Below are 15,075 nucleotides of genomic sequence, written 5' to 3' on the forward strand. Positions count from 1 at the left end.
AACTCTGCCGGGCTCTGGCAAACCCAGTGCTCCCATGACTATTCCCTGGAGCCCCTCCCATTTTTTGCTAGGCAGGTTTTCTTCCTCTGCCTCCCAAATTCTACGCAAGTATAACTTTGGTAACTTCCATTAGAGTCAAAGTTTTCTAAAGCCCTGCTAAGAAATAAGACACCCACATTTTGTGGGGAGACCCAGAGCGAGAAGTGGTCTTGGTTGAGCTTGGGTGGATGGGTAAAGAGAGCAACTGGGAGTGTGGGCATGTGGCGTGACGCTGACAGCAGTGTGGGCTTAGAGCAGAGGGTTGCTGCACCCACAAGCACTCCTGAAATGGATGGGAAGGCATGGGAGGTAGAGGAAGGGAAAAAGAGCCCCTTGCACTGCTGTGTCCCTGCAGGGAGGTGGGGACAGGGACCTTGCAACTGGGAAACTAACTTCCTGATTTTTTTTTGTGTGTGTGTGTGTGTGTGTCTCTTTTGGTGCGCTTTTGTTTTGTTTTCCAATAGGACAAGAAATTGGACAAGCAGTATGAGGAGAACACAAAGTCCCTGTTTTGTCCCAGTGTAAGTTGCTGTCTGAATACGAATTGGCAGAAAACTATCCAACGTGTATTAGAAAATCTGAACCGAAGGTGTGTGCAGAGTATTTATCAAAGCAGTGATAATAGAGACCTGGAGCCCCGTGCCTCACGCTGCAGATGGATGATTCAATTTGAGGGGAAACTGTTTTCTTGAACGAGCCCGTGTTCGATATATCAAGCACTGCAGCTTGGCAGGGTCCGATTCTTCCTTCCTGTAAGAGCTGTGCCTTGACCTTGTTGACAAAGCAGCTTTCTTGTGGCAGCCGCAGCTCCCGGGCAGGAAGCTGCTCTGCTCTGTGGAGCACCGCTTCGCACAGCTGGTGCCTGTGTCACGGGGTCCCCTTGGCGTAGGTTATTTGGCAGCTTCCACCACAGACCCCTCATTCCCAGCCAAGGGGTGTCAGTGAAGCACGAGGCTCAGTGGGGTGATGCTGCAGAAAAATCTCTGCCAAACGTGGTGGTTTTGCTGCAGAATGGTTCAGTGCAGCACAGGGCACCTTCCGACAGAGATTTTTGCGTATCCTGTCCAATGCTTTGATTACCAATTCTTATTTATAACTGAAACGTTCAGCTAAGGAAATGTTTTGTAACGGGAGCCTTGCAGAGCTCTTGTACAGCCACTGGGGGAAGCATACTGAGGTTAAAGACTGCTGAGGCAGATTGCCTCTGTCATCTACTCTGACGTAACTGAAGGTAATGTTAGTTCGAGTGCCCCATAGCTGGTCTTGAACAGCACAGGAAGAGTCACCTTAGAGCTTTATACCTGAATTCAGTCAAGAAAATCCCAGAAGCAGGTGTGGCAGCAGAGCACGGGTATAGGTAATAGGCTCCTTGTACCAGTGACAGCTTAACAAACAAATCTTGTGTCTCTTGGATCCGCTGAGGATTGAGCGGTTGGGAAATGTGGTACTGGTAGCAGGTAGACATCTCATCCTGCCCAGTACTAGCATTTACTAAGGTTTGTGGGGATTTTTTTATGCCCATAAATCTCTGGATGTTTCGCAAACCATGCTCAGATAGAAGCAGGAATCAATGGGCTTTAACTTAATCTGGGTTGCAGAATTTGGGTGTGATCACAGTGGTCCCTCCAATCTTTGACCCTGCGTTCAGTGCGGCTTCTTGCACGTGAAACAGGGAACTTTTCGGCTTGGAAGAGCGCAATTATGGCCTCAAGTTGTGCCAGGGGAGGTTTAGATTGGATATTAGGAAAAATTTCTTCACTGAGAGGGTGGTCAGGCATTGGAACAGGCTGCCCAGGGAGGTGGTGGAGTCACCGTCTCTGGAAGTGTTCAAAAAACGTGGGGATGTGGCACTTTCAGGACATGGTTTAGGGGACATTGTGGTGCTGGATTAATGGTTGGACTTGATGATCTTGAAGGTCCTTTCCAACCTAGTGATTCTGTGAATAAGCTGTACCTTGGACTGTTTCCCTGCACTGAGCTCTTGGTGTCATCTGGCTCGACCCTGCATTTCCAGCCCTGGGTTTTGCCAAAGCAGTGCTGGGCCCCAGGGGAGGTGGGGCTGAGTCCGTCAGCTCTGTCCCAGCGAGGCTGTTGCCTGAGGTGCGTTATATGGAGAAGGAAAAAGCAGAGATAAAAGGGCCTTTCTGCCTTCAGTGCTTTAGCTAGCATAGCTGGATTTCTTGAGGAAAACCCAATACAACAAATTACCTCTGTTGGATGTTCCCTTGGTCCTATGCAAGTATAAATCTACTGTGAAATGCAAAACCTGACTCCTTTTCCTCCACAGTGCAGTGCGTTCAGCCCGGCTAGCACAGAGTAACCTGTGGTGGCACAAGGGCAGTCAGCACATCTCTGCTGAGAGTGGTGGGAAGGATGTGGTAGCCTTTAAAACTGTTCTAACAGGAGGGCAGGTGCTCCTCAGAAGGTGCCTGTTGCCTGTTCCCTTTGAAAACAGTGCAAAAACTGAACCCTGGACTAGATCCCGGTTGCTTTTCCCAGCGATGTCACTGCTTGTGTCTTGCAGAATGTGGAGATGCTCAGCAGCCTGGACTCTGCCTCCGTCCGAATCATCAAGCCCTTCCCTGCGGCACAGTCGACAAGCCGGCCCCAGCCACTGCAGCCCATCACAGCCGTGCCTCCCGTCGCTGCAGCACCGAAACAGGACCACCAAAGGATGGACACGATTCAGGAGGACCCAAGCACTGACTCTCACATTGATGAGGATGGGTTTGAGAAGGACCCTTTCCCAAATAGCAGCTCAGCCGCCAAATCTTTTGAGGACTTGACAGACCATCCTGTCATTAGGAGCGAGAAAGCTTCGTCCTTTAAACTACAGCGCCAGAACCGGGTGGACAGCAAAGAAACAGAATGCTAGTGTCTTGCTGCCTTCTAAACATATGACTCATGTCTGCAAAATAAGGATCTAAAACCATTTCATTTATATAAATATAAATATATGTGTATATATATTTTTGTGAGGGAGTGGGAGAAATAAGGAAGTGACCTACTGCAGATGCTGGTCATGTGTATGACCTTCCTTAAATTACATTTATTAGAGCATTATATCTTTTACAAAGGAAAATCCAAACTTAAACTGGCTTGTTTTTGAAGCTTTTTTGGATTTGTTTTTCTACTTCCTTGACCTTTAACATTTCCTTCAACCTGTGGTGCAAAACCGAATATCCTGCTGGATATTGGATTGTGTATATTGGCCTTTTTTATAATTTAATATTTTGTAGTCTGACAGCACTGATAGACAAAATTAAGGGGCTTTTAAAAACAAAATGAAAACATGGCAGTATGTTCCATATAGAGTAGATCATTTAGCAGTTGAAGGTACACATAAGCAAAAGCCTGAACAGATGCCTTGAGAACAGAATGAGGGTAATCAAACATAAAAGCATAGTCTCACAGCACTAAATGAAGATGCATAATTGGGATCAAGAAGCTTAAGATGTACAGCTTCGAAATATATATAAGGGAGTCATGCAGAGGCTGTTAAACCTTGCATGACACATGGAAATGCTCCTCTAGCATGAAACTCTTTTGCCTCTAGTGGTGAGGTGGTCTTGTCTTCATGTCTCCATGGCAGAGAAGGGCTTTTGTTGGGAGTTTCCCACCCTGCACTAGGAGGCACTAGTGTCGCAGGTGTTTGGTGGGAGAGAGAAGTAAGGGGAGAGGAGTTAGTTATGCAGATGAGGGCTGTTCTAACCAGCTGTTTACAGTGGTTCTTTTGGTGCAGAAATGTTACTCTGCATGTTATTTGAAATAGGTAACACTATTGTTGAGATGTTCAAAGAGCTGAGCCTCAGTTTTTGGGGTCTGTGCACCTTTGGAAGCTCCTACTGCATAAATAAGGGGGGGGGTGGGGATTCACTCCATTGCGGGGGGGGGCATTTGCTTACAATTGTGAATTCAATCAAAAGAGAAATAAACCTTTTTTAAACTTACAGGGCAGGTATAAGGAGGAGACTTCATAAATTCAGATTCCCACAGAGGTTGTATGGTGTGATGTTAAAAGTTGGTAATTCAATGGTATCCTCTACTTTGAGCCACCTGGAGGTCTGGAAGGTGAGCATGGCACATGAGCGTTGCTTTAGCTTTGTAGCAGTGGGACTGACAGAATTGCAGAGAAACTGTTGCCATAGTAAAGCAGCATCTTAATTCTGCATGTTTTCACCCATAATAATCTGTTGATAAAACTGACATAAAATGTGACCAAGGGTAGAGCCATTTTAACTGTTACAAGCCTGCGCTCAGCCGTGGGGCAACAGCAGCCACAGAAAGCTTTTGTGTTTTTTAACTGTGAGGGAAAGGAACCAAACCCATGCTGAAAGGATCGTGTGAGTACCCCACCTCCTCCACCCGAGGATGCTTGTTACACTAATACTTGAACGTGTGCCTTACGGTATTCCTGTCTGACTAGCTATTGTGTTTTATATGCTTTGTTTGGGGTTGGGTTTTTTGGTTTTCTCTTTTTTTTTGATTCAGTGCAAAGTACATGTGTGAGGAGTTAATTTAATTCCCGATACAATAAAAGTTTTTTATATTAAAAAAATGAGCCGTTAAATGAGCCATTTCTGTGCAGTCCTTTTAGAAAAAATCTAAATTCTTTAGTTGTCAACCCCCCGGAGTTAAAAGCCTGGCCTGCAGGCAGACTTGAGCCAGTTATTTCTAACTGCTCCCCTCTGAAATGTGGCTGCTGCAGAGGCTGGACCCAGAGTATCTGGGATGCAGCTCTGCACCTGCAGGGCTGTATCGCTTCCTACTGGGGATGGTGCTGGTCTCGCTACATCTCCTGTGGATTATCATCAGTTTTGGGTCAGTTCGGACGGGGAATAGTCGTGTCCAAGGTGTGGGTGAGTGCTCAGGCCTTTTCAGGTAGCAAATGTGTCAGGACAGGTTCTCGGTACTTCCCAGGTGACAACCAGGAGGTGGCATGTGTATGGAAGAGCGAGAACAGAGGTTTGGAGCAGGCCTCAAATCCCAGAATCTCTCCCTGAACCTGAGCCCTATTTCAGACACCGTGACATCAGTACTTGCACCATTTGTAACACCTACTGCAGGAAGATCACAGCTTTGCCTTCTGCTGCCACCAGTTATTACAGAAAGGACAGTCCTGTTCAATATCCATAAATATAAATCAAACTAGCTTCTGGTCTAGCTCCAGGCACATAAAAAATAACTACTTCTGCTCCAGTTTATAACACTTTTACATAGTAGATGACAGGTCTTGGCCAACTTGTCTCATTTAGTGATGCAAAGGCAGCCTTGTGGTGCTAACAAAGCAGTGCATCACGATGCTCTCATCTGTCTCTGTCTCACCTAATGCATAATAAATACATGACCTAAGGCCTCACCTGTTTTGTGCCAATGTAACTGTTAAAACAGCCCAGAATGCTGGGGCGGTGGGGGGGGGGAATGTTAGCTGCAGTGATGCACTATTTGTCTATCTCCTTAATCCATGCTCTACTAGTAATCTCATTTGTTCTGCTATCTGGCTGGCTACCTAATTATTTCCCAAGCCACTTTTTTTTTTTCCATATTTGTTGAATTTCATCTAGGTTTCAGGCAATTTTTTTTCAGTTTGTAAAGGTAGTTTTGTAGTTTGTGTTCTCTTGCCCAAAAAACTGCATGGTGTGCAGTACTCATCTGTCACAACAGTTGTTAAATTATGGATGAAGGCCAAAGCTCATGGAAGTGTCTCCTTAACTTGATGGCAAATTATATATGGCTCACCGTTGTCAGCAGAGATGCAGAGCCTTTCTAGTAGTTTCTTCAAGATCCAAGCTTCTCAAAATGAGTGTGTGATCACCAGTTTTATGCTACATGCACTGTTTTGAAATCTGCTGCTGGTGCCAGTGTTAAGTTAGAATTTAAAACCCCTGCTGTGACCTGCACTACATCACTATTGAGCTAAAGCTCAGGTAGCTGCTTTTACTGCTATATTATATCCAAACAAATGAATCTGGACTGACATTAATGGCTCTTGACAATCTCCACACTGCTGCCTCTTACCAGCTCCCAGGAGTTTAAAGCTAGAAGATGGCATTAATCAAGGTGGAGTCCCCAAGGCTCAGCAAGGCTAGGAACTCCTCAGGGCAGCCTCTGTCCCAGGTTTGCAGGCAACTGAGGCTCTCATTTTCCTCCAAGTCTTCCAAGGAAAGAGCTGCTCAGTCCCCTCAGATGTTCAAACTACCGGCCCATGCAGCATGCAGACAAACCACCCCGAAAACACCTCCACGTGGTCTCATCTTTATTCTCCCACACATCAACAGAAGGGGGTGCGGAAGAGTATCATTGGGGGCCTCCTCGCTCCCCTAGGTGCTGTGTTTGGGGTGTGTTGCTGGACACCAGCCGCTTGTAAACAGACTGGCTTTGTCAGGTGTGGCTGCTTCAGCTCCTTACTGCAGGGGATCGTGCAGAAGGCTGGCCTCGGGGTTGGCGTGGTCCACCTCGCGCCAGTAAGGAAGCAGTGAAGGAAGAGCAGACAGTTTTTTTTCCAGGCGTGACCAAAGTTGTGTTGCTAGAAAGCTGTTGCCTTTTGTTGATAAATGGAGCCCATCAGACAAATAGGAAGAGAAATCCTACAGGGGAGGTTAAAACCATATATTAATGTATTTGCTAGCTGCAAATAGAAGGTCTTGAGTCATTTTTAAGGAAGTTCTTCAAAGCCAGATGCTATGTATACTGCTTTTATTTTTCAGCAGTTGTATTAAAATATTAAGAGAATGTTCTGATGGCTGAAGTCACTGCTATTCATCAGGAAAAGGTCACGAGATTAAGTGATGCAATCAAAGTATTCAGAGAAAAGATTCGGTGTCTGAACTGGAGTTACCTGCTTACGGGAAAAGTCTGCAATCTCTGTCACATGGACCAGTTTGGATGTTTGGTCAGAACCATCAGCAAGGTACCCGTGCGACCCGATCTAGCTCTGAAGTTAGCCCAACATTGTGCAGTGGGTTGGACTAGATGCCTCCAGAGGCCCCTTCCAACCTATGCTATTCCATGATTCAAAGTCCAAGGAAAAGGTTATTTACATGTAGTGCACCCAGGGGACATTTGCTAACCAAATATAATGGTCAGGTTATGTTAAGCTTTATTTCTCCTAGCACAGCATGATGCATTCTGGATTGGGTATTCTTCCTTCCCCAAAAACGTGATTTAGATATATTTTGTACCATGTCAGTGATAACGCAGCACTGCTGGTTCCTCTATGCTAAGTTATGCATTTCACAATTCATGACAGTTTCAAAGTCTTTCTCATAAAAAGAGACATCATTCATACCTGATTTTTTTGCATCAGTGTCCAGAGGTCGAGTACATCTGTTCCACAGTCCCTAGCTACCTGAACACAGGCCTGGGCATATTCTCCGGTGGTGGCATTGCGGCGATTTAATTTGTCACCTGTCAACCAGAAACAAAACATTTAGCAATCATGACTGATACAGCTTGATTTCAGCCTTCTGCGGTACACAGGATGCGTATCAGTGTGTGTCATGGTTTAACCCCAACCGCCAGCTAAGCCCGACACAGCCGCTTGCTCACTCACTCACCCCCGCTGGGATGGAGGAGAGAATTGGGGAAAAAACCTCGTGGGTTGAGATAAAGACAGTTTAATAGGTAAAGCCAAAGCTGTGCACACAAGCAAAGCAAAACAAGGAATTCATTCACCACTCCCCATGGGCAGGCAGGTGTTCAGCCATGTCCAGGGAAGCAGGGCTCTATCACGCTAACGGTTACTTGGGAAGGCAAACGCCACTACTCCAACCATCCCCCCCTTCCTTCTTCTTCTCCAGCTTTATATGCTGATCATGACGGCATATATGCTGATCATATATGCTGATCATATATGGTCTGGACTATCCCTTTGGTCAGTTGGGGCCAGCTGTCCCAGCTGTGTCCCCTCCCAACTTCTTGTGCACTCCCAGACTCGACTCCTACCTGGTGGGGTGGTGTGAGGAGCAGAAAAGGCCTTGACCTTGTGTAAGCACTGCTCAGCAGTTAATAAAAACCTCCCTGTATTATCAACACTTTCCAGTGTTCATGAAGAACTCATGAAGAAAATTAACTCTATTCTATTAACTCTAATCCAGACAAAACCAGCACAGAGTGTTAAACCAGCAGCCATAACCAATTACCAACTAAATCCAAAGCACTTCAATTCAAGGGGCTGGCAGCACTAGCTCATTTAGTCTCTTTCAGGGTACCTTCTGTTTTTGAGGCATTTGGAAATATGTTTCTTGTTAACAGGTACGTAACAGGTGACAGAGAGGCAACAGCAACAAGCACACAGCATAACGCTTCCTTCTGTGCTGCTCATAGCTTTCACCTTCTGGCAAGCTTCAGGTGAAATCAGTGCATAGATTTGAAATTCTTCATACACCTGCGACTGGCACGTAGAATGGAGTTAAGTAAATGTAACTCTATTTACAAGCTTGCCTTCTCCTTCCTGGATGACAGCCGACATTTAACACCTGCTTTGCAGTCATCTCCTCATTGTAACATACTGGTGATGATTTCAAACCAGGGTATATTTAGGTGCAAAGCTCTATCAGAGCTTGTGCCTACCACATTTGTGAGCGCAGCTACGCTGGCAGCTGGGTGTTCAGCCTGTGCTCAGTGCCAGCTGCTCTAAGCCAGCAGTTTTGCACGGACAACAGTGAAACTTTGGGGTAGGATATTATTAAGTAATGGGGGGGGGCGGCGATGGTGGTGTTTAATGGGACCTCTAAGTACAATTCATCAACTCCTACTCTACTCCCTCCTTGCATCTGATGATTCCCACTTCTTCACAGTGCTCTTTCCTCCCATCATCTTTCTTTTCACCATAAAAATACCCTCTGCATCCTCACTGATCCTTCCCTACCATGGTGCACTTCCTAACTTGTTTTCTATGACTTTCTTCCTGGTTCAACTCTCCCACAGACTGAGTGGCCCTTCAGCTCATTTAGCCTCCACCATGCAGAGCTCCTTTGTTGCCAAGTTCCCTGCACTGATGACAGCCTCACTTCGCCAGGCATTGTCCTGCAGTCCTGTCCCTTTCCCTTTCTATGACTTCTAATCTAGCAGAGCTGGTAATTTCTTATTTTCCCTTTGCCTTTTCTTTCGTTAGGATCACTCCCTGGCTGTTTCACCTCCTCTTCCATTCTGGAGGCACACAAGCACATGTCTGCTCTTAATGTGCAGCTCTGCAGGAGCACGTGCTGGGTCTATAAGCTAAAGAGCAGCAGCCAAAGGAAGTTCAGGGAAGATGGGTATCCCCTGAAGGACCAAGGAGGCAACCTAGTTATCCACCCGAGTACGCAACCTGCTTCCGGACTTCTGCACGTACCCAGCCACCATGGGAAGGAGGATGGCCAACAGCGGGGAGCAATGGCTTAGCAATGGGATACTCGGAGACACCAGATGCATCTGGGTGCGTGGGACTCACCTGAAGGAGCTGCCTGTTGCATTGGTGAGGTCATTACCTACCACCTACAAAAATTCATGGCTAACAGGAGACCCATGGCAAATGGAAGATTAACATTACACCCATTTTTAAGAAAGGCAAGAAAAAAGACTCCCTAGCTTTAGCAAAGCCAGATAGTGTCTGACCATCCCAATTGCTTTCTGAGATGAAATGATGGCTAGCAGATGACAAAGAGCAGCTCAAACTTCTTTAGTAAGGGCTTTAACTCTGTCTCCCACAGCACTCTGATCTGGAAGCCCTATTTCTTTTCGCACCTCTTTTCACATCTGGGTGAATGTTCCTGTGAACATCATCATTCTCATGTTTCACATCTCTCCTTTGCTCTGCTATCTATCTGACAAAACTAGGAAGCAGCAGAACATTTCTCCTGGATACGGGTTAAGGGCAGATGGTCTGATATTGCTGCTTACTGTGTCCACAAGACTTTATTTGTGGTCCACAGCCTGAGATGACCCTGTCTTTTGTTCCTTCCCTAGACAGCAATCTCTTTTAGACAGATGCTGGCAGATTCAACACTGTAAATGCAAGTTTCCTCCCTCTCTACCCCATAAAAAGGATAGCTTTAAGATGAAAATGAACTAACATGTAAAAAGTGTCACTGGATAGCTAGGAGCCAGATAAGCAGCATTCATGGTGTGCTCAACCTAACAGATCTTCAGAAGGACAGTATGGGTGCCTGTTTTGCAAACTATGGCTGTAGCAGTTTTAGTGGGAGCTGGGCACACACACCAGGAAAGGCTGCTCTGCGCCTGACCTATCGCTTACACCCCACCCAAGGATCTACCGTCACATAGACACTACCTGCTACCTCCAAGTTTGATCTGACCTGCTACAACTGCTACTGTCTTACACAATTTTTGAGTATTACTCTACGACTTTCTCTGCTTTTCCAAATTAAATATAAGAACTACCCTGCTGGATGAGACCAAAAGCCCATATAGTCCAAAATCTGTTTTGCACAGTGATCACTGCCACACAACAAAGACACCTCATGGGAAGTCATGCAATAACATAGTCTAATTTAAAGTAGTTTGAACATGAAGTCATCTTCAAAATGTTTCCATTTTGATTGAGTACACAAATCAGAATACGCAATACCACCTAAATTGGAGAAAACTCTGCAAAACTAAGGTGACAGCTCTCTATTTACCTGAATCTAACTTGGAAGTCTTTTATAAATTGCAAGAACTGGACAAGCTGTCCCAGTGGAAAAGAGGACGTGGTCTCAGGAGGTATAAACTGTCGCTGCTGGAGTCACTGGGATTATGGCAATTTCCACCAGCTGAGTAACACGAAGTAAGCAGTGCTGTTATATCTCTATTTTCACAGCTAGCTTGAGCAACATAATGAGAAATCATTTAATCACTTTTTGCTTCTTTTTCAGGTACTTTCATGAGCATCCTTAGAACGTGATATTCTTTCTTTTTTTAAATTTAAAATAAACCTGGCTAGGATGTCACTGCTTATCCCAATAGCTGTGAAATATGCTGTGGCTATTATAAAATTTTCTAAGGCACACAATGCCAAAAATCCTTCCATTATTCATGTTATTTTGGAAGCTGCTAGGACATGACGTAGTCTGCCTAGGACGTCTCAGCAAAACCTCTGTTCTGAAAGGGCAGCCACTTCTGTCAGTTTTATGCACGAACAGATCAATCAGCAGTTTGAAAGGATGTTACTAGTTAGTTGGTAGTTACTCCACGAGCTTATCCAAAAGCTGTTCCACAAAACAGCTAGCAGTCCTTTTCCATCAACTCAAAAAACACAAGTGCAATCTGGTACAAGCACAAAGCTAATCATCTGTCAGCCTGGGATATAGCAACTTACATACACTCTGCTGGTAAAATGCAGAAATTCTGCCCATCCATATCATTCTCTTACCTTTGGCAAGACACTCCTTTTCCCAAGCTGATTCCTGAAGAGGTGGTGGCGTTATCAAAATAATCCTGTCTTCAGTAATGTCTATGGACTTCAGATACTGTATCATGCTCTTTAAGTTCGCAGCATATTCCTCCAAAGGAACATGTTGCTTAGGGTTCAGATCTGTTAGGGGATGGAGCACATGCATTAGCCATGTTGAACTGCTTACAGATTTGTTACACAACATAAAGTGCTTTTTACACAGCGTGTGAATGTGGGCACTCATTTTCAGTAAAGCAGTTCACCTCAACCATTGATTCAGGAGGTGTTGTAGGAAAATGTCATTCCTCAACATTCAAACCAGACCCAGAGTTTAAACACAGCACTTCGAAATAATACAAATGAGGGACCGGGGGAAAGAAATCACCTTTTTTTTTTTTTTTTTCAAAGATGCATTGTCTTGCAGCTCTGTATCTTATTACCTCAAACTTCACCTGAAACAAAAGCTAAGATTTTTCACTCTCTTGGATGCAGAGAAAAAAATTCAAAATTCCCATGGACATACAGTCCATTGTGCACTGAGGTTATTTTGATTAGACTAGCTCTGCATGATGCTATGCTTATCTTAAAGAGAATTCAAATGCTACCTTCCCTCACATCCTCAACCCATCTGCCAGGAACCCATTAGACTGCTTTAAAGGCAGAAAAATCATTCAGCTAGATGCCCAACTCCAATTTTTGGTGATGGACAACCCATTTTAGGGATCTGGACAGGCTGGATCAATGGGCTGAGGCCAACTGTATGAGGTTCAATAAGGCCAAGTGCCGGGTCCTGCACTTGGGTCACGACACCCCCACAGGACGCTGCAGGCTTGGGGAGGAGTGGCTGGAGAGCTGCCCAGCAGAAAAGGACCTGGGGGTGCTGGTGAACAACTGGCTGAACATGAGCCAACAGCGTCCTGGCCTGTATCAGCACTAGTGTGGCCAGCAGGAGTAGGGAAGTGATCGTGCCCCTGTACTCGGCACTGGTGAGGCCGCACCTTGAATCCTGTGTTCAGTTTTGGGCCCCTCACTACAAGAAGGACACTGAGGTGCTGGAGCGTGTCCAGAGAAGGGCAACGAAGCTGGTGAGGGGTCTGGAGCACAAGTCTTCTGAGGAGCGGCTGAGGGAAGTGGGGTTGTTCAGTCTGGAGAAGATGAGGCTGAGGGGAGACCTTATCACTCTCTACAACTACCTGAAAGGGGGTTGTGGCGACGAGGGTGTTGGTCTCTTCTCCCAAGTAAGTAGTGATAGGACAAGAGGAAATGGCCTCAAGTTGCACCAGGGGAGGTTTAGATTAGATATTAGGAAAAATTTCTTCACCAAAAGGGTTGTCTAGCATTGGAACAGGCTGCCCAGGGAAGTGATCGAGTCACCATCCCTGGAGGTATTTAAAAGACGTGTAGACAGGGTGCTTAGCGACGTGTTTTAGTGGTGGACTTAGCAGTGAATGGTTAACGGTTGGACTTGATGATAAAGGTCTTTTCCAACCTGAACAATTCTATGATTCTATTCTATGATCAACAACTAATTCTTGAACACACCTTGAAGTTTACTTTTAATATTAAAACTTGGTGAGAAGGAGAGAAATAAAAGGCAGTGCATGGTTTAAATACAAATAAGATGACTGAAAACAATCCACTGTAAAAATGAAAAAAGGGCAACTGCTTCATAGAGAAGCAACAGGAAGAGTCTGTGTAACATTCTGCCTTTTCTGCTAAATTGTAAAACTGTCTTAAGAGAACAAGTCACAAAAAAAAAAAAAAAGCTACTGTACCTTTCAAAGCACTGTCATTTGCTCCAAAGAAAATAGTAACTGCAACAGTGTTCTCAGCACCAGTACTTTTACTGATCAGTCTTGGAAGGATCAATTTAGCCCACCTGGTGTTGTAGCCCGAGAGCCCACGGTTCACAACATCACATTTTCTGAAACAGAGACAGACACGCATTAAAAAGAACATCTCTCCTCTGCTCAGCAGAACAAAACTTGGGAAGTTTTGAAACATCCTGTCAGTATACCTTCCCTCTTGGAAACAACAAGATGTCACAGGAGTTTTCAGTGGGATTATAACTTTATGTTTTGAAAGTGCATCCACAGATTTCATGTGTAGTATTTACCTGTCACTTACATAAACTATGAAATTAGAACAATCTTGACAATCACTAAGGATTTTTTCTTTCCACTCAAGGTCTGAGTGGAAAGAAACACCCGACGAGTATTTCCACCAATATTGGGCAGGTTATTATTAAGGCAGTTCCACTTCAATAAATATTATTAAATGTTAATAAATAAACAGACATTAAAAATTAACCTGTGTTGCTTTTCTTCTAGAAAAGCTGCATGACTTCCTGCATGCTAGAAATTACTTCTGAAATTTAAACTCTTACCTGACCAGCCTCTCAGCAAGGGATGCCCCCCAGCCATTTTCCTGGAAGGAGAACTGAAATCAAGGAACATAGTTAGAACTTCACTGGAATAACTCACTCCCCAGCAGGTCAGTCCCACCAGCAGCATCTTCCTTCCTGAAACGCGTTTTGTGCACGGCCCCTGCAGAGGTCAAACAGCCCCAGTCTTATCTCGATACACAACGGGCATCAGAGGCAACATGGGACCACAGCTACAGAGCGACAGATGCCCTGTGGTCCCTTTACAGTCAAAACTGACTGCTGTCAGGCTGTAGTTTCTTTTCTTTTTTTTTTTTAAACTTTTTCTACTTTTATTTCTAAGATCCTTTCACTGTGCCTTCATTCTGGAAAGCACCTCTCAGAAATCCTCTCTCCACATGCTGCTTCGGAGTGCAGTTTGATAGCTACCTCTTCTAGTACTGGAAAAATTAATCCCTTCTCCTTATTCCCACTGCTGCACCATCCTTCCCGTTACAATGCTGCACAGTGAGTCAGTTTAGAGAAACAATCAATCATCTCCCATTAAAGACAACCTTTGTCTCCGGCCAAATCTTTTTTAATCAGAGCAGCTCTGTGACCCATTCTACCATGCAGCCCATCCCACAAAAGGCAGGGACCCAAAATGAACGCTAAAAAGCTGGTACTGCCTCAAAAGAGATGTTCACTGAGCCATGGTCTGGTCACATTGACACAGAACATGTCTCCAGGGTGAGTGAGCTCGAGGCCCGGAGCTGCACAGAAGGGATGCACCAGGGGCCGGGACAGGGAGGAGTGCAGGGATCAGTACGGACAACAGGCTGTTCTCCCCGTCTGGGTAATGCCACTGCTGCCGAAAACCCAGAAGCTACACTTTCAGCAGATCATGCTTCAAACATAGGAACTTCATGAATTTCTGCAAAAAGCCTCTAAATCTCCTAAAAGACCACTGGGCGTGAAAGCTCCTGGAACACTCTCATGAGAGATCATAGAATCATAGAATAGTGTGGGTTGGAAGGGACCTTTAAAGGTCATCTAGTCCAACCACTCTGCAGTGAGCAGGGACATCTTCAACCAGATCAGGTTGGACAGAGCCCCGTCCAACCTGACCTGGAATGCTTCCAGGGATGGGGCATGTCTGCCACCTCTCTGGGCAACCTGGGCCAGGGTTTCAGCACGCTCATGGTGAAAAATGTCTTCCTTCTATCATCTAGTTGAAATCTTCCCTCTTTTAGTTTAAAGCTATTACCACTTGTCCTATCACAACAGGTCCTGCTAAAAA

The 15,075-nt window shown here is 45.3% G+C and overlaps 2 protein-coding genes across 2 annotated transcripts in view; one reads left to right on the forward strand and one right to left on the reverse strand.

Moving 5' to 3' along the window:
* ADAM17 (ADAM metallopeptidase domain 17) overlaps window positions 1–2,927 on the forward strand; it is a gene marked incomplete at its 5' end in the record, with an annotated part of 22,659 nt that extends 19,732 nt beyond the window's left edge. Inside the window, 2 exons of the mRNA XM_010289029.1 lie at window positions 504–560; window positions 2,564–2,927. Coding sequence (XP_010287331.1) covers window positions 504–560; window positions 2,564–2,914 — 408 coding nt within the window. The remainder of the gene's footprint in view (window positions 1–503; window positions 561–2,563) is intronic.
* A 3,516-nt stretch (window positions 2,928–6,443) lies between these two features.
* On the reverse strand, window positions 6,444–13,852 carry IAH1 (isoamyl acetate-hydrolyzing esterase 1 homolog (S. cerevisiae); the record flags this gene model as incomplete). The annotated part of the gene is made up of 5 exons (XM_010289030.1): window positions 6,444–6,626; window positions 7,328–7,446; window positions 11,393–11,554; window positions 13,189–13,337; window positions 13,800–13,852. Coding segments are annotated over 5 exons (666 nt in total), but the record flags the coding sequence as incomplete, so codon positions are not given.
* Window positions 13,853–15,075: the final 1,223 nt, after the last annotated feature.

This window comes from Phaethon lepturus, unplaced genomic scaffold (assembly GCF_000687285.1).
Source record: "Phaethon lepturus isolate BGI_N335 unplaced genomic scaffold, ASM68728v1 scaffold13866, whole genome shotgun sequence".
Taxonomy (NCBI): domain Eukaryota; kingdom Metazoa; phylum Chordata; class Aves; order Phaethontiformes; family Phaethontidae; genus Phaethon; species Phaethon lepturus.